The 27,098-nt window shown below is 33.8% G+C and overlaps 1 protein-coding gene across 1 annotated transcript; it reads left to right on the forward strand.

The window, feature by feature from the left end:
- Positions 1-1,581: 1,581 nt before the first annotated feature.
- On the forward strand, positions 1,582-27,098 carry LOC123663815. The gene is made up of 8 exons (XM_045598453.1): positions 1,582-1,877; positions 7,476-7,662; positions 8,299-8,403; positions 21,766-21,900; positions 22,621-22,749; positions 23,301-23,469; positions 24,728-24,870; positions 25,888-27,098. Exons 1-8 carry the CDS (start codon positions 1,729-1,731, stop codon positions 25,975-25,977), a joined length of 1,107 nt encoding a protein of 368 aa, XP_045454409.1. The 5' UTR covers positions 1,582-1,728; the 3' UTR covers positions 25,978-27,098.

Below are 27,098 nucleotides of genomic sequence, written 5' to 3' on the forward strand. Positions count from 1 at the left end.
ACAATGACTAGTGTCACAAAAGTTAAAAAAAAAAACATTTTGAAGTATTAAACTATGTATAAATAGTAATTTATAAAAATACATTTTCGTAAATTGCTGTGTAGTTACGGCAGTATGAATATAGCCACCCCCTCTCTTCCCGTGGTATCGTAAGAGACGACTAAAGGGGGACGTCTATCACCATAGACGTACGAACTAGAACGCGGTTTTTAAGATCGCGGCTCGACGTTAGTGACACACGTGAGACTTACTCATTCTGTATTGCGATGTTGTCGAGAGAAGAAGCTTTGTGTTATTTAGGAATTGTATCGTATTACATTTTAAAAACCAAAAAAAGACAAAATTCGGAAATAATTCATTTTGAGTAACTTCACAATCAAAAGTAACAAAAATTACAAATACCTACACCACAAACATTGCGCGTCTACGGACTAGCGAAACTTATTCATGCTTGCTCGCAAACGAAAAAAAAACCGACTTCAGGTACATCGTAGGTAGACGAAAAAACAGTCAAGTAAATACGAATTAGTAGATATAACCCAAAAACTACTTATTAGATCGCAATCAAATTTAAATGGAACCACACGACACACCAATTTTTGATTAAAACAAAAATCATGGAAATCGGTCTAACCAGTCAAAAGTTCTGAGGTTCTAAATCGAATTGAGAACCTCGTCTTTTTTTGGAAGTCGGTTAAAAATGGCGGCTTGCGGCTCTCAGTGCTGCCACACGTACAAACGGAGGCAGGTTACGTGCAAAATTTCAAACTTGTCGGATCGCCAACGAACTTACTTGGCGGTTTCAAAGTACGCGTACTTAGGGTAAAAACCCAGCGAAAAAGGTCGTCGAGCCACAAATTCGCGAACTTACTCGCACGTCTATCACCCCCTTTACGGATAATACAATTCCACTACCACCTTGGAACTTAAAAAGCCGATACACAGGCCGAACGCTGACGGGCAGCAGCGTCATCGGTGTGACAAAGCTAGCCCATGCCATTTTTGGCGCGAGCTTGTGGAGGCCTATGTCCAGCAGTAGACTGTATTAGGCTGAAGTGATGAAATTAATATATGTATTTACTACAAAAAACACAAGTAGAACTGAATTTAGTAATGATGTATATTTTTACATACATACATATTACATATATATCAATGGTGCATTACATAAATGCTTAGAATATTCTTATTTTATTTCATTAACAATGTTCATTACATCTATCACAATAACCGCAAATAACAAAACGCAATTTATAAGTGACATTTGATTTTGATAATGTTAACCCAATGATATAAACCTGACAGTGACTTTATTTAAAATCGAAATTCGAATATTCTATCGATATTTTTCGTATTATAGACATCGATAGTAATTATGTTTAAAGTAAAAATATAAGGCAAATATTTAGTGCAATACCATGACACGCACATTTATTCATTATTAATGACTTCAAAAATGTTTAATACTTTAGTTTTAAATTATATGTATACAACTAAATCATTTTCAGTATCGAATAATGACAATCATAATCGATTATTACCCACCGGTACTTTCAGTATTATTCATCACGAATTACACAATTTTGTGAATGAAAACGTAATACCAGAGTTCCGTATGTCTCTCTTAAAACTTTCTAATACAACGTGGAAATGAGTGTTAATGTTTAAAAAGCAGATTATAATAAGTATTTTTTGTTATTCGTAGTATTGTTTGGTATCCGCGCAACGATGTTAGTGCACCTTATAAATGAGCGCAGCTTTTGCTGCGAATTCAGTTTGATCCAACCAACGATGTCGGATGTTGCTAACGATATTACAGTTGAAGAAACCAGTTTGTTCGATATGGACGCCTGCTATGAGACCTTTGACAAAGATGGGTATGTGATGACTTAACATCGAGAGTCTTCATCATCATAGTATCACCAAAAAATTAAAAAAAAAAGACACATTGCCGTATTCATTCTTGTTGTTGTTTTTTTAATAATATTCGAAACTTTGTTTTTTAAATATTTATTATAGTTTATTTTTAATCGATAAACATACAATTTTATAGTACATTATTATATTATAACTAATTATAACAATTGAAATTAGTAGTTTCCACTTTTATCTAATATATAACAGCACTATAACATTGTATGAAAAATATTATTTATAAAAAAAAAGAATAAACAAGAATAATGGGAAAAACTTAATAAGATGGTAAACAATATGTATTGGAACAATATGTATTCCAAATGTGCGGCATTTACAATTTTTTATTTTGTTTGTGTATTTATTTATTTACTTATTTTTTACACTTAAAACAATTTTTTTTATGTTTTTAATAATGTCAAAAAATTTTGAAAGTTATTCAAATATATTTACTAGCTGACCTAGCCAACTTCTCAGTGCTCCTTTTTTAATTTTATTTTTATAGGAACTTTGTCCTAAAAACAAGAAGAAAAAAAAAATTATCTTTTGTGGAATCATAGAAACCATATGATTAATAACACAAAAATATAACAAAATTAATGTTTTGCTAGTTGACCCGATAGATGTCCAAATTGAAATAATCTCAATGTTTTCTAATCTATACAGTTTTTTTTTTTAATTTATCATTCTCTAAGAGTTTTTTACAAAATATTAGGAAACTTAAAAATAAAGATGTATGAATTTGGTAGTTGTTATGTGTGACTTGTTGAATGAATTTATTATACAAAATTTGTTGGGGGCAATTTTTGACAGTTTATTTTTATAGTTTTTCTATCTCTCTTAGATAAGTTCATAAAATATTATGTTTGGGAATAAAGTTTTTCATATTTTATGCAGAAATGCAAGGTAAGATTTTACAAAATTTATTTACACCTTTATAATTACAGTCAACTCTCGTTAAATCGAAACTCAGGGGACTCAGGGGACTTTGTGCGGAAGTGTGTGTCAAACTAATCATAATAAAAAAAGACTCGTGTACGGATGATACGTGTTTACAAGTTTGAACTTGTCTCAAAATGTACCTACTTACAAGCTTTCTGTTTTTTTTTCTCTCTGCAACTTTGAATTGTCGAGTGTTTGACGCCGATCAGTTCGAATTAACGCGTCGTTTTGTTACGTGGCAATCGTTTTTTCGTTCGAATTACCAAGTGTATAAAAATGTATAGATTTAGTTCGAAATATCAAGAGATTTTGTAGGGAACTCTGATGACTAAATTATAGAGAGGTTCGAATTATCGCAGGTTTGAATTAACGAGAGTCGACTGTAAATAAAAATGAATGTTTGTCTGTATCGTAAACTATGCACTTGATCATGTCATGATCTTCAGCAAAGTGTTGTGCATGCGTCCACAAAGATTTCCGAGTTGGTACAATAAAAAACAAAGCGTAACAACACGCGCAGGGTACAGCTAGTACGTAAGTAGTAATAAACGAGTATATTTCTGGCGCGAACTTGGGGAGGCCTAAGTCCAGCAGAGGACTGCAATAGGCTGAACTGAAAAAAAAAAAGATATATATATACACCATTTTTTTCGATAATTTGCTGCCATCTCGTAGGTAGTGACAGAATTCCGTCACTGTATTAATTTAGGGACATCTCCTTAAAAACTCCGACAAGTAATTTTGATAATTCTCTCTTTACTCTAACTTTACACTACCTAAAGAATTCTGAAGAGACCGAAATAGATGGAAAACTGGGAGTGCAAGATCAGCGCTATATGGCATTAAGCATTCTCTCAATTTTTTTTGAGTGGCTAAATACGTATGTGTTCGGGCGTTGTCGTGGTGAAAGACCACACCTTTTCTGTTGGTCAATTCTAGCCGCTTATTCTCAATTTCGTTCTTAAGTCCCATCAGCTATTGACAGTAGAAATCCGATTCGATGGTTTTGCCCGGCGTTAGTTAGTTAGTTGTGGGCTCGATTTTCCACATTTAGACTCAAATGGTCCGTTATGCGTGAAAAAATTTTGCCCGGCGTTAAAAAAAATCTTAACAAAGACATAGATTAAATAAAGCTTACTCCTAATTTGAAGTTAGTAATAAAGTAACTAACTCGGGAGTAAGATATAAACAGGTATATTAAATATTAATATACACTGTTCTAGTTACTTTTACTTACATGATTATTAAATTATAATTCTTACATCAAAATTAGCGCTTCTTCTTTTCAAATTTTCCAACTCTTTTGTGATTTAACTTTAATATACTAAAATAAATATACCTATATTAATCCATCAAGCAAATGGTTGAAGACCATGTTTCGTTTGAATCTTAAGTTGTTACGTAATAATGTGTGAATGATCTTAATCGATCCTACGGTCATCAAGTAATTGGCATAATTGCTACACATAACTTTTTTTAACATAAAATGAGGGCAAGATTATTCGAATGGATACTATAAAAGGAGAGATATTATTTTTTTTAATTTACAAAGTCAACCGTCTCCTAGTAATCGATGAACAGATACAAAAATATACAAGCGGGACGATAAAAAAATCTCCTTTTTTGACGTTGCCTTATCTCAAGAAAAAAAAACTTAAGTCAATTAATAACGAACCCCGTAAAAGCGTTCTTTTTTCAAATTATAATAGGAAAAGGTGCGTTAAAAATCGCGTGCATATCGTTATTACGAATGCCTTATAAAAAACAATAAATAGACAATTCTTTGATACAATCAGTACAATTATGATCATGGAATAACCTCTTACGTAATAAACGAAGCTCAGCTGCTCTGTATTACTAACTGTGGTTTTATCTTCTTGATTTGCTATCCCTTTATCTAGGGGCTACATGTGTCCCGCGGTTTCACTTGCCGTAATTTGGGAAAAACCGTAATAAAATTTTATATATAGCTTATCCTCGGTAAATGAAATATCCACAAACAAAAAAGATTTTTTCAATTCGAACAAGTAGATCCTGAGATTATTACGTTCAAACAAACAAACTTACAGTCACTTCAATTGTTGTGTGAAATAGAACAGACATCCACCCCCATTTATAGTATTAGCAAATAGTGAGATTTATTTAACAATTTATTGCGCATCACATAGTAAAAATCAAATATTAAAAATTTTCAATAATGACTTTGTGTAAAAATATAGAATATATATAATTATGTTTGCTCGCAAAACGAAAAAAAAACTGACTTAAATTACATCGACAAGTAATTCAACGTAAGTAGACGAAAAAAAATTAATAAACGCACTAGTCGTCACTACGAGTTTCGAGGGTTTCCCTCGATTTCTCTGGGATTCCATAGTCAGATCCTGGTTTCCAACAAAAAAAGAATTATAAAAATCGAATTGAGTAACCTCCTCCTTTTTTGAAGTCGGCTAAATAATATCGTCAAGATATTCGTGTATACCAGAAAAGTATCACATTTTTTTATTGAAATATCCAGCTTGCCACATTGTCTATTTTTTTGAGAATTTAGTAAAAAAATTAAAACATTACCTGTATAAGAACGTTAGTTCAATTATCATTAAACGATATTTATATCCTATGCCGCAACATAATGGTGGATCAAGCTTCAAATCCATATGATCAACAAAACAAGTAATACAACGTAGATAGATAGAAAAGTCGAGTAAACGCATCAACGCATTAGAGATAACAGAAAAAGTTACTCGTCAGATCTCAATCAAATTTAAATGGAACCACATGACAAGCACAACCTTTCGAACAAAAAAAAGAATTATCGAAATCGGTCCACCCAGTAAAAAGTCCGGAGGTAACACACATAAAAAAATACAGGCAAATTGATAAAATCCTCCTTTCTTGAAGTCGATCGAATAAGGAAAACGAGAAATTTAAATATTACTACTTATTTTTAGGTATGAATACTTTATTTATACGGGCTTGACGCAAACAACCCCGCACGACAATTGACCTAAAACATCTATAAAATATTATTCAAATTAGTGTACCTACTCTATTACATTGCAGTAGAATATTACAGTATCATTTTTGTACGATTTATGATATCATTTTTGACGATGAATGGCAAACCGCAGTGGCAAATTTTGTGGTAAATGATGTATTGCCCACAAAGATTACGAGATTTTTAATTATGTCTAATTGTATGCTGGCCTTGAAATACACAGGCCGAAGACGGGCAGCAGTGTCTTCGGTGCGACAAAGCCAGCCCTGCGGTCACCGACCAGCCTGCCCAGCGTGGTGACTATGGGCAAAACACATGAGTTGACGCCATTTTTGGCGCGAACTTATGGAGGCCTATGTCCAGCAGTGGACTGCATTAGGCTGAAGTTATGATGATGATGATGATGATGATGATGATGAATTATGTCCGGTCTCAATAATAAGCCTTATCCCTCTGATTTTACTACTAATTGTCTCAAAAATCAATTGCTTATAAGCTTGTCTAGGATATACGGAATTATTGATAAAGATCATAAAGATCGTTAATCATGCTATGTCACAGGTACCTTTTTGAGTTCCATTCAGTTCATACGTTTTAAATTTCGATGCTTCTTAGATTTGTTGACAAATTTGATTATTTTTTAATTTAATTTGATGCTACTACTGAAGATTGTAACTTTAATTTACATTTAAACCAAATGGAATGTAATTTATTTGAATAAATTTACTTACATACTTACATAAATTTAACAACACTTATTTAAAAAAAAATACTTTTAAATGTTATCGTACAAGTTGATTGGAGGAAAAGCGAACTTGAATAGTGCTGTAAAATCACCGCCTGAATTATGAATCACCATATTTCTGAATAAACAGGATATCTAAATAAAAAAATAGCATAAGATCCGGCCCCAAAGGCCGTTCTTATTTTCTGATGGACAAAATTTATACAATAGAATAGTATTTATTAGATTTTGGACTATAAGGTAATAAGAACTTTTTAACTGAATTAGCAGTCAGTCAGTCAGTACTATAATCAGGTGTAATCAGCTCATTTAGTATAGTCTTGCGCGTCCTGAGATGCGGGAATTACATTATTTAACAGTCCATAAACGTTATATACAGCTGAAATATTAGTGAAATGTTTTCAATAGCTATGCAAATTTTGTAATTATTTTTAAAAAATCTTGGGTTTGTATACATTGTCCCTGTACAAACTATATATTACGAATCGTGTGATTGTAAACCGTGCGTTCGTTGTTTAAGGAGTCAGACATATATGTATAAGTCAGAAGAAATTAAATAAGCCTGATGTGCAATAAAATATTAATTTATCATATAATCGTTGTAACAGATGTTGATTTGTATCAGCTCATAGCTTGACGTTTTGTAATAGGTAGATTACAATGACTTAAAATGGGAAAAAGTTATCCGTGTTATGTGAAAATACTTTGTGCGTACTCGTGACTGAACGAGCATACATTAGTGCCGAAATACGAGTAGCATAGATTATTTCGTCCACGTCACGTAGAATAGAGGAGATGTTCGAGATTACAATCATATTAAAATTTTGAAGACAGTAAATATAGTAGATCTAATAAAAATAAATGTCTTCGAAACAGAGATGGCCAGTTGAACCTGGACGAGTTCCGACTGATCTGCAAGGCCCTTTTCCGTAACGACAAGGGCCACATCTACCCGCTGTCTGAGGAGAAGGCTCATCACATCTTCCAAGTGTTTGACAAGAATGATGATGGTTTCATCGACAAAGAGGAATTCTCCTTCTGTTGGAATCATTGGATTAAAGTGGTGAGCTTAAATACTTTTACAAAGAAATTATTTTTAGTCTGTATTATTTGTCAGTCTTTATATTATTTGTTTTATACTGCTTATCAAGTGTACAACATAAATGGCTTTTTTTGTAAACTTGTTTATCAATACATTAATGTATCCATAATACCTAAAATTATATTGATCAAAATCTACTTGAGATAATAATGCTGCAATGCTGAAAAATGTTTCTGTATCCAACTATTATAACAAGCATTTATTTCATCATTCACAATTACAATGCTCGAGAATGATCCTCTAATTTACGATCATTACCTTGTATACCTATAAAAAAAGAAAATTAAATTTAGAACACGACATGTTCGAGATTGAAAAGTTCGTAAGAAAAACTCTTTTTTTTGAATATAGGAACCTGGCTTTTGGGCCTTTTGCCGGACTTCAACAGCATGAGGTAGAATAGGCTATTAAGACCTGTTTCTACTTAATTAATAAACTATAGATTAGAAATATCTCAGAAATATAGTGAAATTTGTAATCTTACATCCCTTGTCATCCGTCAAATAGCGTTATCCACAAGCGACGAAATAAGCCGTTAATGTATGTACACCGTAGTCACGTTGTCCAGTTCTTGAGCTCGGCCTGTTTTTCGAACAGATAGTGCGTCCAGTAAGCGCCTTCCTAATAGTGGATGTGCAAAACGACTTTATCTCCGGCACGCTGAACATCAGCAAATGCAACGCGCAACAAGATGGCAGTGAGGTAAGGTCATTTGTGCTTATTAAATTTTATTATTATTTCATACTTTATTGCCTTCACTTCACTCCAGCCTATCGCATTCCACTGTTGGACATAGGCCTCCCCAAGTTCGCACCAAAGATTTGGGTTTTCATAATCCCCGTCTAGCGTCTACCGGTAATCTTACGTAGATCGTAGGTCCTGCGGGCCGGAGGTCGTCTCACACTACGTTTGCCAACACACCTACTTTAAAATGATATTAAAGAATTTTTATGATATACATACTTAACAAAATCTAAATTTTAGTATTAATTAGATGGATTCAAATTTTAAAATCGTAAAAATCTGATAATCTGTGTCCTTTCCAATGGGTGTGTTCAAAACCTATTTTTATCTGTACTTAAAAATAACAAATCAAGACACATGAAATTTTGCAAACATATAATTTTAATTTTTAAAAAATTCTATTCCCTAAAGAAATAAAATGGAATTAATAAAATGGGAAACGAAGCAAATTAGTTTTGGAGATGTCTATAATTTTTTAATTTCGAAATATTCAAAATAGGTTATAAGTTTACCGATTAGTCTGCAATATCTACTGTTATGACTTATGAGTATTACAACTAGTTCTAATTTTATTAAAAAGTATATTAATTTAACTCTTTAATAACAATTTTGTCAAAAATTAGATATTCAATATTTACCCAAAAATAGTATAAGTTCGTGTCTTGAACCAATATATCTCGAATTAGCATAAGCTTCTGCCGCATTGACTTCATTATTGATAAATTTAGATTCTAATGTGAGTTGAAATACAGTTATCCTGGTTCACTTTAACTTCTGGTTTTAGACAATAAAATACATAACATTCTATATCAATGCAATAACAGTGAAAATTAAACTGTTTAAGTAAACACGCTGAATGCAGGAACTACTTAAAAATATACTATTTTCTGTAAAAACCTATAAATAATAACTAATCAGCTGTACAATCAACGACTCCAGTAGGAAGAAAATCTTTCTCCGAGAATATAGAAACATTACTGTGTGGTTACGGCAGTAAAGAATATAGCCACCCCCTCTCTTCCCGTGGGTGTCGTAAGAGGCGACTAAGGCACTTAAAAAGCCGATCGATGGCGCGATAACCATCCAAAGTCTGGCTTTGAAATACACAGGCCGAAGACGGGCAGCAGCGTCTGCAGTGTGACAAAGCCAACCCTGCGGTCACCAAGAATGTTATGAAGAAGTTCATAAGATTTAGGGTATTTTCTTTTAATACAATCAGTATGAAACGGTTGAAAATAAAAACTTATAATTGTACCTTTTTGTAATATAATATTTGTTATAAATTAAATTGTTAAGTAATATAATGAGAAAAGCATCCATCACAGGCAGTCGAAAACTTGGTCAGTTATATACGCATTATTAAATATAACTCAAAAACTACCCCTCGTATCTAGCTCAAATTGAAATGAGACCACGTGACGAGCACCGGCTTAATAAAAAATGAATCATCAAAATCGGTAAAAAGTTCCCAAGTAACGCGAATAAAAAAATACACAGTCCAATTGAGATTGTGCTCTTTTTTGTAGTCGGTTATAAATTGGTTAAAATTCGGAGTATAAAACGTAAATAATGGTTAAAGAACCACTATCCACTGAACCGCCACGAGTATCGACAAGTCATCATAATATCTGCCACATATTTATTCATAATAAACAACCTTGAATTCGATTAATGTTACTTTCATTGATGCAAATATTATCATCGGAGTCATAATCATTATTTTTAATGCGAAAAAGTAAATATTTTGTTTATCATTCATTTCCTTTTCATATAGTACTAGCTGTACCCTGCGCGCGTTGCTACTTTTTTTTTGGTCGTACCAACTTAGAAACCGTTTTGGGCTCATGCACAACACTTTGCTGAAGATCATGACATGATCAAATGCATAGTTTACGATTCTATTAAGGACATACAGACAAAAAAAATATTATTATATACATAGCCTAGCTGATCCGGCAAAGGTTGCTTTGCTATATATATTATTTTTACACGATAAGTAATCACCAACAAATCACCTTTTCCGTAACACGCTGCATCTTATGGTATAAGTATTATTCCGATCGGTTCAGTACTTTTCGCAGTATAACCGAAAAAAAAAACCGGGTCTTAGTTTATTGGTATAGATAGATATCTAAACTAACTGACACGATGAACATCGTGCTGCATTTTTTTGTTTTTTCCTGAATATGCAATGTCCCAACTAGAAATTTGAATGTGCAACCGATAGGGCTCTCCATAGGGTGCCATATTGGGCTCGATATGGGAATGTCACGCAGCGGCCTATGTGGCTCTGGTTGAGAAATTTAGGTATCCCCCCGTGATCATGGTTGCTGTAAAGTATCCGAAACGTCGGGCATTTAAAAAAACTTAATAAACCGCGATAAAATTCGAAAAACTTTACTCACTCACTAACTCACTTCAGCCTATCGCATTCCACTGCTGGACATAGGCCTCCCCAAGTTCGCGCCAGACATCCCGGTCTTCCGCAATCCACATCCAGCCGTCACCGGCAATCTTACGTAGCTCGTCGGTCCAACGGGCCGGAGGACGTCCCACACTGCGTTTGCCAAGACGCGGTCTCCACTCAAGGACCCGTCTACTCCAACGGCCATCGGTCCTGCGACACAGATGACCAGCCTACTGCCACTTCAACTTGCTAATTCTGTAGGCTACGTCGGTTACTTTCGTTCTCTCGCGGATAGTCTCATTTCTAATCCTATCTTTGAGAGAAACCCCAAGCATAGCCCGTTCCATTGCACGTTGAGCGACCCTAAAAAAAAACTTGTTTCATTATAATGTATATCTATTTACGAAATTTATAGAACACATATTTGTAATGCCTTATCGTTTATAGACAACTACAGTTGTCTCGCGATCAACTCGAGTCCTTATCAGTTGATTAGTAATAGTAATTTAGTACGTACATAGTAAAAATTTATATTTACATCGATATTTCAAATTATTGTTTTGGAACATGCCATAAATTACATTGTTTTTTTTTAAATCTCGTCCGCGGTTTCGCCCGTCTCGTACTGTATTCTCCGTTTCAATATAGCCTATGTCGCTCATTGTCAGTAATAACGTAGCTACTGATGATTGAATTTATAAAATTAGTTTTGTAGTTTCTTATTTTACCCATTAGAATCAACCAATAAATCAAATCATTCCTTTATAAAAGATCTTTAAAAAAAAACGTGTGCGTCTCGGGACGCCCGACAGAAGTGATAACTCAACCTAATCTAAGGGAGAAAGAAACGTCGGTCCGAAATAAGGCTAGCGCTGTGGGTTAGTGTGAGGGAGGCGGAGCCTGCCTACCGCTGCCATATGCGTGAGAGAAAGGGAAGCCAGACAGACTGGTGCCGTAACGCGTTACGTAACGAAGCGGTGTACCCTCCCATAAGAAGTTATCACTTCAAAAAACGGCTAGAATTGGTTCAATCTTTGTCGATTTTAGAGCTTAGAGAGAGCTTGCTACATTTGGCAATTTATTTATATTTACACACTAGCTGTGCCCGCGACTTCGCCCGCGTGGAATTCAACAAAAAGTTATTGTTCAATTCGCAGAGTTATAAAATAAATAAATTTCTAAAATAGAAAATAGCCTAAGTTACTCCTTATTACATAAGCTATCTGCCAGTGAAAGTCCCGTCAAAATCGGTCCAGTCGTTTCAGAGATTAGACGAAACAAACAGACAGACAGACAAAAATTTTAAATAATGTTATTTTGGTATATGTACCGTATATATATATCCATAATATGCATTTAGTACAAAGCGGTTATTGCAACATTACAAACAGACACTCCAATTTTATTTATTTGTATAGATAAATAGCAGTTAGTAGTTATTATCAAATTACAAGATAGGATTCGATTGACATCAGCTTGTAGCAAGGAATCGATAAAGTATCAAGTCTGACGTGTTCAACTACATACGCATTGTGTGTGTATGTGTTTGTAACGTCATAGCTACTACGTTCTGTGTTTGATCGATTGATAGCATGTGTTATCTTAACTGGTGTTTGTTTGTTATTTTTTTTAATAACATGACAATTAATTTGTACATATTATGTACTTTGTGTACGAATGCTTTGTTTCTAGTAGAAAGAGTTGCTTTTAGTGATAAGACCGGCAATGCGCATTATTATTCATAATAAAAATATAAATAAACACCTACATTATAAATAAATAAATAAATATCTTATAAAAATACACACACGGCCGTCTGTTCCCATGTTAAGCAACTTAATGCTTGTGTTACAGGTAACAGCCGACTGTTATAGCTAAATATTAAATTAAATAAATAACATATATATTAAAAAAATAACTAATTAAAAAAAACAGTATTACAAATAAATTTATAATGAAGCACATTTTTTTGCTGATAAACTGCGGAGTTTCTTGTCGATTCATCACTGCAGAATCTACGTTCCGGAAAACCGATAGATTAAAAATAATTAATTTATTAAATTTAATTAATTAATTAATTAATTTAATTAATTTATCAAATTCAATCACGATTCAAAAGTGCTTTGGAAAACTATGTACTTGAATAAAGTGATTTTCGATTTTGATTTAGACTCATCTATTAGATAACATCATTTTACATTAAATGTAATATTTTTATCATACGATTTTGTTCCCCGAAACGATTATAATGATAGCTGTTTACGTGGAATTATTATTGTTGATATTATTTAGTCTATAATTGTGCAATTAAATATAAAGTTTCGTTTTGAATTTCTTTCGAAGTTTCGAGATAAAAATAAGCTACATGCCACTGTCTTCGAAAAATTGTACATCATATTTTAAACAAGTTTGATATGTGACAACTTTGTATTTAAAAATTCCCTGGAAATTGTATAAAATAAATAAAGAAATGCTTCACACTCAACGCCCCCAGTAGGAGTTTCTCCCGTGTCGGAGATCCTGAAACACACAATACACAAGCACAGACGCCCAGACCAATACAAAAATATGGCCAATACAAAAAAATAGCCTACGGAGTAAATATAAGTTTCACTTGTAAGTAAAAGTTGAAATTGTTAAAAATTGTTACAGACCATCCGAAGAGATATCTGCGCTGATAATGAAAATCAAATTATTTTAAATCAAAACCTGCTCTAAGATTAAAATGAGAAGCCTTAAGTCTGGAAAAAAAAGGAGACCGAATCTAGCGAGATCGGTCTTCCGAGATACGAGAGAGCAAACTAATCATGTAATGGGTACATTTACCTTACATTGTAATGTAACTTATGTTATAATGTAACAATTTTGCTGCAAATTCCTATAAATATTGCTAAGAAAAACAATCATTTAATAAATGAATAATAACTTAATGACAGCTACATGTTCTGAAAAGGATGATATGTTTTCCTCTTTATTTCATTTCGAAATAATTACAAACGTGTCTATGGTGCAGTATATCAAATGAAGGCATTGCATGCTCGAACATAGCTGCAGTAACCACAGAAAAGATAATGAAGTTATTTAACTTACCTGTCTTGATGTACCTACACGAATGGTACCGTCGATGCGGCTTTGGGCAGATTTCCAAAGCTACGTTGAAAAATTATACCGGCCAAAAAAAAGTGCTCTGTACCTTTGACCAAACCAGTTCAGTGCCTATCTTAACTCTTCTCTTGAACATAAAACTGTGAACTGTACGGAACCGGATACAGAATTCCAAAACAAACATTGATCCATTTTGGTCCGGTTTGAAATAAGGATTTATATTTAAAATGGTCCATATCTATTCATACCATCCAACTGCTGGCTTTGAAATACACAGGCCGAAGACGGGCAGCAGCGTCTTCGGTGCGACAAAGCCAGTACTGCGGTCACCAACCCGCCTGCCCAGCGTGGTGACTATGGGCAAAACACATGAGTTCACGCATTTTTTGCGCGAACTTGTAAAGGCCTATGTCCAGCAGTGAACTGTATAGGCTGTAATGATGATATCTATTCAAATAACAAAGCTTATTGATTGTTTGTTTGATTGCTAGTAAAAACTAGAACAGCTTTTCGTAATCGTTCTGATTTTAAGGATACTTTTTGAATTGTAAAGTATTGCAAAAAACTCTTTGTTAAATCTAAAAAAATAATCAATAAAATTAAATTGAATCACAAAAATGTATGTATGAAAATTCTTTTAAATTGTTCGTATGTATATTTGCGTATTATATGTATATATTATGTATGTACACCTCCATGCCGTCTAATTCTTTTGTCATGTCCTTTTCATGCTTGAGGTTGTCTGGAAGAGATCGCTCTTTTAGCGATAAGACCGCCTTTTGTACATGTCTATATTTTCTTTTTCGGTGTAAATTTTTTTTTCTCTGATAGTGTACAATAAAGAGTATTTGTATTGTATTGTATTGTAAATTTTATATTAAAACATTGAACATAAAATTTGAAAAATTTATAATATGTGTTTGTTCAAATGACATAATTACGATTTCACCATAATTTATTTTAGAGTATTAACTCCACTTCTAGTTAATGTCTCAAGAGGTAAGATTAAACTACATCAGATTCTAAGTTAGAACTCAGGAATCATAAATGTGGAAACTGTATCCATATCTTGCAGTAGGCTTTACTGTAAAAATCTCCTTTAAATATTTAATGCATCAGAATTTACGTGATGCCGAAAAAGAACAAACAGGATCAGCTTCTTTAGTTATTGGGATTCTAAATGAATAATCACGATTAATTATAAAAATACTTGTTTAATAATAAAAATCTGGTGTACAATAGACAATAAAGCTCTTATTGTCTATTGCACACCAGATTTTTATTTAGATCTCTAGTACTGTGAGTTTTGCATGTTGCAATAACGTGTAGGCAAATAGATAGACAAGAATTCTGAATTTGTTCTGGTTTCTGCTGTTCTCATAAGATCCACTAGAGTTTTGTCTAAATATCTGTGCTAGTCAGACATTCTCGAGTTACAATTTTATTATATGTACTAGCTACCCAGACCGACTTCGTTCTGACAAAAGTTAATAGTGATTTTTTTTTAGTATGAAAACCTTCCGTGGGCCTTAAGGAACATACAAAAAAAAAAATTAGCCGAATTTGTCGAGCCATTCTCGAGTTATGCGCTAGCAACATTCATTTTTATTTATATAATAATGTATTAAAATTTGTAATTTTATTTTTTTTATAAAATGTAGGTATATAGCAAGTTAAGCCGTTAGTCCCGGTTGTTATCATGTAGGGAATATATCCGCTAACCCGCATTGGAACAGCGTGGCTCTGATCCTTCTCCTACATGGGGAAAGAGGCCTATACCCAGCAGTGGAATATTACAGGCTGAAGCGAGCGAGCGGCGAGCGATGTAAATATTGTAGCACAGGATACGTTTATAGCAGAATTAGAACAACCGTTTGTATTTGACTGTTTTTTTTTTTAAATATAGCTTGAGAAATTGAGAATGGTACTTTATTAACTTAAGTAGTTTATTTTAACTCTCTTGTATCCGCCTGTACATTAAAAATTTTCGTAAATAGAAATCGATTAAAAATGTAGGTAATGCGGTTTTTTCTTTGACAAATGCCTCAACACAAATAGAACCGTCATCGTATCAATCGATTTGAAATGCGCCGTCATGCCATTCGAGCTGCTCAAATTAGATATTGTTCGAATATTCACACCTCGAGGCGGCGATACAATTAGGCCATCGAAACGGATGGTGCCAGGCGCCGAAATGGGGTGGTAACTGCTAACTTGTGTTCGAATTAAGTTTCAAGTTGTTTTAAAAAGTTTCGACCGATTAGGCATTCAATTGAAAAGTGGAGGTATAATGGTAATGCGGTTACCATCAATTAGGGCAACGACGGTGCCGGTACAGAGTCATCACTCTCCATTTTCTATTTGAATTGCTTTTTATTAAATACGCTAAAGTTTTTCAACGTTATGCGCAAAAGCGGTGATTAATTGTTACCTTAATGTCTATTTTTGATAATCCGCAGTTATACTTTATTTGAAACATTAAATAATAGTAATCAAAATAATTACGATACAAACAGATTTGATATTTGATTCATCAGGCTTTTTTGTGTAATTTGGAGCAATTTTGATCATTGTGTAACATTGTATGACCAATAAAAACTTGATTAGAAGATAAATAGCATGATTTTGTTAAAGGAGAACAGTCTTCAAGACAAACTAAGTACGGCCATTCGTCCTTTATTTATTTTTTTTCAAATTTCATGCAATTATTATTGAAGTTTACTATAACTCGCGTTATAAAAAAATGGGGAGTAAAATCTTGTGAAACAAAAACAACAACAGTGAATCACAGAGTGAATCACATTATAGATATAATATAATAGCCATGATTTGTGTTCTTATTTTATTGTTATAATTAATTATATTACATTCATTTAAAATATATATTTTTTTAATTTTTAAATGTCAGAGGTGACATTTCTTTATATTATTTTTGTTTTAATTTTTAATTTTATATTGATATTTTAAACAGTCCAGAAATGTGTTCGCAGCCATTAATCTAAATGAATGAATGAAATGTGTTCGCGATACATTTTTTTTATTTACTACTCGTATATTACAAAATTTTCGCATTAAATGTCATAATTTATTGGAATAAAAAAAGGTGATATATATTTTTCTGAATATCGTTACGTAATTTGTAACTCGTAGAGTCAATAAAGCAATGTGCATTGTAAATGTCAAGGTTGTGATTTTCGCGCATTAATGCAAGTCTCATAAATAGGTACCTACATCACGAACCCTTGGCTTAGTTCTGAGACATATTAGCAAATGGCTAATTTAGGAACCGCACTCGTAAAGAAATGTTATAAAATCTAAGTTATGGGGGGGGGGAATTGAGAAAATTAATAAAATTATGGCAAAACAACGTTTGCGGGGTTAGCTACCCAACAAACATTTTTGTCATATAATCAAACAATTATATGACTTTGAGTCTTATTAAAGTTATATTACAGTATTTTTTTAACTCTACGTCATGTTATGGTGCATTATGTGTCCAAATAGACGTATAGATTTTTTGTCGTATAACATTGTCGTATAGACGTTATTTCGACATTTCTTTACAATCGTCATATAATAGCGTCTATGAAGACATCTATAAAACTTACATATACAACTTTTCGTCGTGTAAACGTTTTCGTAGTGTAAACGTCATAATACTATTAATTTTGTCATATAATTACCTTTTAAACATCTGCTAAACGAATAGTAATTGTTTACACGTAGTACTTGTAACCATTATATATAAGTCGAATAAGTGTACTAGTGTAACTTGTATACATCCTAAAGTATTACAAAAATGATAATGACCACGGCCATTTCAAATGTGCGCATATCATTTCGATGAAGTCCATCTTCGATAAAAACTTATCAACATCCACATAAATATGGATCATCATTGTGGGGTATACCTAAAAAAAAAGTAATAATCAGACTTAACTAAGTTATATGTCTCGTAAATTCTTCTGTTCTGAAAATATAAATTATTTGAAATAAGTTAGCTAGGCGTTTTATTATTTTATTATTGATCCCTAAATCAACTGTCATGGCGTACACATTTACAATATGTACGCAGTATATACGTCGGGAAGTTATATAGTTGTCATATAACGCAGTCACTTAATAAATTATTAATAAAAATATACGAAAACATTAAAATTTTAAAAGCGCATGAAAAATTTGTTACAAAGTTACCTCACATTAATCAGTAAAGGAGAATGATACGATTCCATACATTCTTGGGCCAAAATGTAATGAAATGAAAATGGTATCAATTAATGCATTTAGGCTTATTGCTTCCTCGCTGAAAATTATCTATATTTTGGCTATCTGAGAGTGGAGTTATTAAACTTTTTGTAAAAGTGAGGTTATGTTACAATGTCTATAAAAACCCGATCACTAAGTTCTTGTAGCATTAATATCTGTTATATTTAGTGAAGACTGTTTGAAAACTCACTACGAATATTGATATACACTTGAAACCATAAATAAATATCAGGAATGGGCTCAGAATGCATCGGAAAACAGTAAACACGAAACGAGTGACGGACACAGTATTATTGTTAGTCAGCTTTCAAAGCTGTCATTAAAAATATGATTTATTTTAAATCGATATGAAATCGATAATCATTTTGGTTTATCAGATATTAATTGATATTGTCCATATTAATGTAACTTTATTTAAATGCACTTTATTGTTTACAGCTTTAATTGTGCATCTAAATATCTTGAATTAATTAACTAGTGCAAACCTTTTTTTTTTTTGAATTCTGTAATCGATTATAGTTGAATCGATACCCAAATAATTTGATGAAAACTATCTTTCTCAATTTTCTCCGCTTCTAGATTCAGAATTGAGCTGATATTTTATATTTTTAAATAAAAAAATATGACCAATTTTTTAAACAATATCTCTACTCATTACATTTTGGCCCAAAAGTCCCATTCTCCTTTGATTGCACAATGGTTTGTAACTGATGAAATGGTTTTATCACCTCAACAAAGTAAAAAATAAAATATTTTAACTCAGCTGTCAAAAAAACTGCCAAATTCAAGTAGTGTGTATTATGTTTATAATCTGTTACAATTTTTCATTCGTTCAATATAAAATGGGCCCTAATGCCGTCGAGTAAACGTTCTAATGTCGTTTATACGATTATACTAAATAACATTAAGTTGTCACCAAAACGTCTACTCAACGTCGTAAATGTTTGTTGGGTAGTTATGTAATAAACTTTTATGTGACATGCCGTATTTAATCTAAGAATCAAAATAATTTGTTACGTAAAAAAAACGCTAAATATAGCTAAAAATTGTAAAAATAATTGTGTTTGCTCGCAAACGAAAAAAAAACCGACTTCAATTACATCGACGAGTAGCACAACGTAGATCGACGAAAAAATAGTCAAGTAACTGCGCGTTATCAAAGATTACTCAAACATTAGTTATCAGATCTTAATAAAATTTATATGTGACCACATGACAAACATCAGCTTTCGATTAAATTAAAAATTATTAAAAAAGGTACACCCAGTAAAAAGTTATTGCGGATTTTCAAGAAATTCCCTCGATTTCTCTGGGATCCTACCATCAGATCCTGGTTTCCTTATCATGGTACCAAACTAGGGATATCCCCTTTCCAACAAAAAAAGAATTATCAAAATCGGTACACCCAGTAAAAAGTTATTGCGGATTTTCAAGAATTTCCATCAATTTCTCTGGGATCCCATAATCAGATCCCGGTTTCCTTATCATGGTACTAAACTTGAGATATCTCCTTTCCAACAAAAAAAGAATTATCAAAATCGGTACATCCAGTAGAAAGTTGTGGTATAATACAACGTAGGTCGGCGAAAAAAGCGTCAAGTAAAAACGTATTATTAGATATAGCTCGAAAAGTAGTTGTTAGATCTCAAATAAATTTAAATGGGACCAATTGGCACACACCCTTTCGATTAAAAGAAAATTTGTCGAAATCGCTCCACCCAGTCAAAAGTTCTGATGTAACATACATAAAGAAAAATACAGTCGAATTGAGAACCTCCTCCTCTTTTGGAAGTCGGTTAAAAAGCATGCATGCGCGTTTTATGGTCTGTTCTCAGATATATCGTAACTACTAAAATGTCTCTCTCTCTGTAAATGTTTATCCCTAACTGGGCAACCAGAGCGAAATACATCTTTGACATCAGAACTTCCTGACTGAAAACTCTTAAACCAATTTTTGCTACTCTTACTGACACTGCATTAGGTCCATAAACGTCAAAATTGTTTTCGCCGCTTAGGCGAATTTTTTCCCTTTTTAAAAGTAAAACTTTAAAATTTACCGATTTTCTTCGTTGGATTCACCCATCCTAGCGGTCAGAAAACAAATAAAATGTGGCGGGAAACTGGGAACGGGGAACTTATTAATTTCATTTTCTACATTTTCATTTTCTAGATTTGTTTTTTATAATTGCAGTTTTTTTTTACCAAAAGCCCCAAAATTAAAAATACTTCAAACGATACATAACATTTATATTCTAACACATATGACCTTATTGGTATATATGTAGATTTCAGATACATTTTATCATCGATTACAAAATAGGAGGTTAAATAGTTGCAACAATCCTTTGTCAGTTTTGCGGTTGACTGTCCCTGTAGATTGTATCACAGCGGATGTACGGATCAATGAAAATAATACGACATTGTAACGATGTATTTTATGACCTATCTATCTATGTATTTGTATATAAGTAAAAATGATACGCCGAATTGTATTTCCTTTTTGAAGTAAAACTTCCTTACGCACGCTTGACTTGGGGAGTAGGGTGGTGAATGCGTGACGAGAGCGTTACGATAAGCGTGATCGGGCGAGGCGAACGGGAGTTGAGAGGGAGATATAAAGAAGTTTTACTTCAGTCGTGTTTAGCACACTCGTTTTTTTATTCTATTTTGATTAACCATCGATGTTATAATTAATATAAAATCTTTTTACAACTGTTTACCCTTTTGATCATCGTATCTTTATTATGGCTTTATTATGTCTGACCCGGCGAACATCGTATCGCCACATTATTTTTGAAGTAAAACTTCTTTAGGCACGCTTGACTTGGTGAGTTAAGCTGGTGAATGCGTGACTGGTGAGAAAAGTGTGATCGAGCGAGTCGAACGGAGCGAGAGAGAGAGAGAGGTGCGAGCACACATTTTATTTCTCTCTTTCTCTCATAGCCAGTTTCGTATATCTAAGACACAGTGCAGACCTATTGAGCAGGCCTGTTGATAAAGAAGTTTTACTTCAGTTGTGTCGTCTAAAGCACACTCGTTTTTTTTGTATCGATTTTATTTTAAATTTTCTTTTATACAATTTTATGTGTAAAAATGCACACAAAAATAGTATCTAAATTGGTGTAGGTCGAAATTTATGCACGTATATTTCGATAATAAATCATTTTAATATACAAAAATAATAGAAAAATTAATAAAATAAAATAAATATAGTATAAAATTTAAACAGTAGATTCAGACCATCAGGTCAGGTTAGATTTTTTTATACAGCTAGGTCGGTTAACAAGCGTACGGCTCACTCGATGGTAAGCGATTACTGAAGCTTATAGACGCCCGCAAGACCAGAAGCATTCCAACCGCGTTGCCGACCTTTCCCCTGACCCTCCCCAGGCTCTTGGCTACCTTACTCACCACAGGAACAACCTTACTTGAGGTCAGAATTATTTAGCTGTGCTTTTCTGTAAGGTCGAAGTGCTTCCCCATATAGACTTTTCTAGATGTTGAGCAAGATATTTCCTTAAGAAGAGGTGTCGTTGTTCCAGGTGGTGGATCCCATCAACAGGCTGCTGGAAACCGTGCCGTTCGACTGCGTGTTCTACTCGCTAGACTGGCACCCACCGGACCATGTCAGCTTTATTGACAATGTACATATGCGAGAACTGCACCCTTCGAGCCCCGTACGTGTCTAAATTTAGTTCTTAACATTAGTTCGATTCCAAATAAAATTTCAATGCAAACGTTAATTGTTAGGTAATGGAAGATACAGGGATTCAAGAGAGCTTTAACTATGTAAACATTACAGAAATGCAGGGCTGGATACAAGCAAAAGGCATCAAATTCAGTCATATATACCTAATATATACATTTTTTAAGCTATGTTCTCACAAACTAGTTAAATAGAAACTTAGGCAAGAAGTACTTTTCTTTTTGCATCAATATAACACCTGATTGATAGACGTCAAAAATAATTTCAAAAAATTAAAAACTTATTTTGTGCCTATTTGACTAATTATGGAGTTTAATCTTTAAGAATCGACTTTCTTGAGAAATATGGTATGAAAAAAGTATGAGGACTTGAGGAGTACTCAATTGGGTTCCGATATATGGCGTGACGACGTTTTCTAATAACACCATCATCGATAGTCGATAGATGGCGTTATTTGATTTGTTTATCTACCATTTGATAGGGAATTAATCTTTTTCTCAGACTAGTAAGCCTTTGTTGTGCCTATTTAGACAGTCGATTTGAAGAAACTCCAGTCGTGCGTCGAAGTTGACACACACACATTTTTTTTACGTTTAAAAATAAGTATTATAAATAGTATCGTATTAAAAATAGTATGTGCTTTAGGAAAATGTCTTTCGCTTGTATCCATTTTTAACACAGTTTTAAATAGGTTTCAGCAGACAAAGCGCAGGCCTATGACACCGTAGTCTTCGCGGGCCCTCCGCCGATGAAGCAGAGGCTCTGGCCTCGACATTGTGTCCAAGACACATGGGGTGCTGAACTGCACAAGGATCTCAAGGTATGTGTGATTATTTCAGCAGAATCCAGGTTAGATTTCTGTTGTTTCAGTTATACTCGTATTCCAATATAGATTCAATCACAGTTAGGATTTTTCTTGGTAGAGGAAATGCCCTCTTGTTTGGATTTGGAGATACACTGTTGTATAAAAAAAAATGTTTCCTTACTCTTGACGTTCCCAGAAACAACTCTAGGCCTACATTGACGCCCCAATTCGACCCTGTACAGGCTGTTGTATTATACTTTTTTGTGTACCACTGGGGTGTATATATGGCAAATTAGTGTGCTGTTCGTCTGATACTATGCGAACACCGTAGTCTATGGAAGCCCGCAACACAAGTCCGCCGCCGTCAATACAGGGCATCCTCAAGTGCTCTGGCTATCTCACTCACCACAATAACACAATACAGTATCATTTGCCTACGATTTTCTGTAAAAACGAAATACTTCCCTAGTCGAACTACTCAAGACGTTGAGCCATATATTTCCTGCCTCACTGAAAACCTACCTCACTGAAAATACTTATAAAATGCATTTTTTTTGTCCGTGGAGGTGGTAGAAAAGTCAGTGAAGGTCTACAAGGGAACCAACCCTGAGGTCGACTCTTACTCCGTGTTCTGGGACAACAAGAAACTGACAGACACTAGTCTCAGCACGCAGCTTCGCTCGCGAGGAGCCACGGACATATACATTTGTGGACTTGCCTACGACGTTTGCGTGGGTAAGTATATTTTATATTTTTATCAAGTTTTTAATATCAAAACTATGTTGTTTTGTTATGTTTCGTAGTCTGAATTCAGTCCGCGCTATCTTCAAACAACCTGATATCGTTTAGTGACACGGATTAGATATTTTTTTTTTGTGCAGGCGCATTACTTTCGATAACCAATTTGGATAATTATTTTTTGTGTTCAATAATGTCAGAACAATGTTTGTGTAAAAAGAAATTAACGTAAGAAAAATAGTTGTTACGAAGTTCGACGAGTCAGCCAGTTGTTTCTACAATGATTGTTGTCGATATGATTTTTTTTTATACAACGATGTCGAGAAACACGCGTACAATCCATTTGACCTTAAGCGATTACCGTAGCTTATAGACGCCTGCAAGACCAGAAGCATCGCAAGCGTGTTACCGAACCTACCCACAACCCAGGAGCTCTGGTCACCTTACTTACCACAGGAACACAACACTATTTGTGACCAGTATTATTTAGCTGTGATCTTCTGTAAGGTCGAGGTACTACCCCAGTCGGGCTGCTCCATATTATTCAGCAGGAAATTTCCTGCTGTCCCTACCTCAGTTGCAATTAAGAGAGGGCACAAATACAGGTTAGATTTTACGTGTCCTCTATTTTGGCAATTTTCAATTCAATAAATAAATAAACGCATCAGACTTCACCCCCCCCCCCCACTAGAATTATTTCCTTTGTCGGGGGTCCGAAAACACACACAAGCACAAACACTCAACCACGGCAAACATCTGTATGGCCAACACAAGCGTTTGCCATGTACGGGGCAAACGCCAGCGCTACAGCCATAAACCAGCGCCGTGACCGTTGCCCCAACGCGTTGTTAATTCCTTGTCGTTATTGTATAATCCAAACCTTAATTACAGAGGCTAGTACTACTCAAAATTGAAATGTTCACAGTCGTTGATGACACGATATTGTGGCGACATATATCGCGCAACATACGAACTACGGAACTAAGAACTGACGTATCTTACATCGCGATATTAAAGTTATCTGAAGATTTAACATATATACAAGAACCCCACAACAACCGTGGGGGCGTTAGCCCACCAGATCCTCCCTTTGCGGAGGGTGGATGAGGAACTTTACACCCTATACCATCGCACCTCCAAAAATATCATTGAGGTAGGGCACAGCAGGATATGTCCGTGTACCATCAGGAGAGCCGTACACTTGTTTGTCAATCTAGTTATATAAAAAAAAATTGCATACCCGTCCCCCTCTTAGGAGCAACAATAGCCGACGCGCTCGCTATCGGTTACCGCTCGATATTAGTAGACGACGCCAGCCGGGGAGTCGACCTCACGGACATCGAGCGTACCAAGCGATCCATACTTGACAATCACGGAGTTATCGTGGACTCGCATCAGGTACGTTACCAGCCCATAGCTGTTGTTTGACTAACATTTATATTCCTTAGTCCGTAGATGTATTGTCTATAGCTGCTAGATTCACTGTATTCAAATCGAGTCGACGATTGATTGATTCAGACTAGAACATCCCACTGCTGGGATAGGCCTCTTTCTACATGTAGGGGAAGGACCGGAGCTTATTCCACCACGATGCTACGGGTTGGTGGATATATTCGCTACTATGAGTAACGATCGCTTTCAGCTTTATATGATAACAACCGGGACTGACAACTTAACGTGCTCTCCGAGGCACAGTGGGGAGACCTGCAAGGACTAACAACCAGACCAGAAAGAAATATTTGTACAAATCCAAATATCCATCCCGAGCTGAAATCGAACCCACAACCGCCGGTGTGTGAGCGGCTACACGGTACACGCACCACTACACCAGAGCGATGTCTCAAATCGATCTAATTGTACCTACAAAAAAAAAAAAACTTTTTTTTTCATATAATATCATTTGCTACCTCATATCTCTTATAATTGCTGAACGGATTTATATAATTATGATATGGTGAGATTCTTTTGATTATCCGAATGTTCCTTGATAAACGTTAAAAAAACTTAATGGCCACTGTGAAACGTTATAGCTTAATGTCAAAAAAATTGATTGAATACTGCAATATGTGTGTCAAATTAAGGGCTCATTATAAGGATTTTTAAATGGTATACCATTTAAAAAAAAAAGATATTTTTTTTCTTTTCAGTTATTTTTACGGTGTGGGTTTTATTTTTATTTTTGAATTACTTAAAGAAAGATTAACGGCTAATTTTAGATTGGATAAAAATAAACTAAAGTTTTGTACAAAAAATTATGGCTCACGCAACTGGGTGTTGCCCTGACGATATAATTACTTTTATCCCCGTTAAAATTTATGGAAATAATAATAAATCTAAAATTTATTAAAACTGTGATAGGTCAAACTAAATTTACTGCATCGTAATATTATTTTGTATTATTAAAATCTTTTACAGGTATTAGCAATGGTGGAAGGCCGAGACAGGCGGCCGGAACTGGGATACAAACTTGCTATGGAACTGAAAAATGCTATGGAAGATGAATAAAACACTCAAACTTAGTCATTCAAACCTACTTAATATATCATATCATAACAGCACCAGTGATTAAAACATTTACTTAGTCCTTGTTTCTATATTCAAGAACGATTCGTTTTGCCCATACAACCGACGTTAAACGGCGAAAACGAACGGTTTTTCTGCATATAGGAAGGCTTAAAGTCGTTTGTCAGTCACTAGTAATTTTTAGTACTGAAAACTGTCGTTATTAAAACTGTGTGATAGCGTAGGTGACATTTACTTAATGACAAAGACGTAGACTAGCAATCGCAAAGCGATAGCGATACTTATTTTTAAAGATTAATTCATATTTATAGAGTGATAATTAATTAGTTATTAACGTATAGAATGTAATGAAAAGGTTTAAGTAAAATTGTTTCACATTTTGGATGTACCAGTATCAACTTTTTTATGTTAATTAATTTATTTTTAGTATATTTACAATTAGGTGCAGTGCCTTATAAGCATAAAGCTAGTTTTAGTGTGTACTTAGAACACGTGTAATATGAATTATGCATATCTTAAAGATTTCAGTTGTCATTTTTTTATAACGACAGTTTTTAGTAAACAATCCAGTAATTATTCCTTATTTATAAAACCAAGATATTCCAAAGATGTAATCATTCTTTTTTCCAAAACATAAACTTTGGATGTCTTAATTATAATAAGCAAACCCTGGCAAAATAGGCATGTATGGTAAAATAAAAAAAGTAAAACCTAAGTTTGAAACATTGTACCTGTTAGCAAACTAATGCACAAAATATTATTTATATAAACGCAACATTGGGTGGGTAGTCAGACAAAAAGTAATTTAAAAATAAAATTAATTTGTAATCAAACGTTTTTGAGTAGTGTGAAGCAAATTTTATGTTCAACTAGTAATACTAAACATTTAATTTTTAATTTATACACGTTTTAAAAAATTGAAAAATTTGATTGTCTTTGCGAAAGATAGCCTCAAGATCTGTTTGACTCAGTTTATGAATTATTTTTGCGTTAGAACCGTATATTTGGAGGTAGTTTACAAAACTAGTCCAGACCACCTGTTCACTATTCCTGTTCTAAAGTTGACCCAGTAAAATTTGAATTAATATCGATAAAAACAGATA

The sequence above is a fragment of the Melitaea cinxia genome, chromosome 21, assembly GCF_905220565.1.
Source record: "Melitaea cinxia chromosome 21, ilMelCinx1.1, whole genome shotgun sequence".
Taxonomy (NCBI): domain Eukaryota; kingdom Metazoa; phylum Arthropoda; class Insecta; order Lepidoptera; family Nymphalidae; genus Melitaea; species Melitaea cinxia.

Coding starts and splice junctions, on each gene's coding strand:
- LOC123663815 (XM_045598453.1), top strand. CDS start 1,729: ATGTTAGTGCACCTTATAAATGAGCGCAGCTTTTGCTGCGAATTCAGT. Junction 21,901..22,620: donor AACTGCACCCTTCGAGCCCC/GTACGTGTCTAA, acceptor AGTTTTAAATAG/GTTTCAGCAGACAAAGCGCA. Junction 24,871..25,887: donor TTATCGTGGACTCGCATCAG/GTACGTTACCAG, acceptor AATCTTTTACAG/GTATTAGCAATGGTGGAAGG.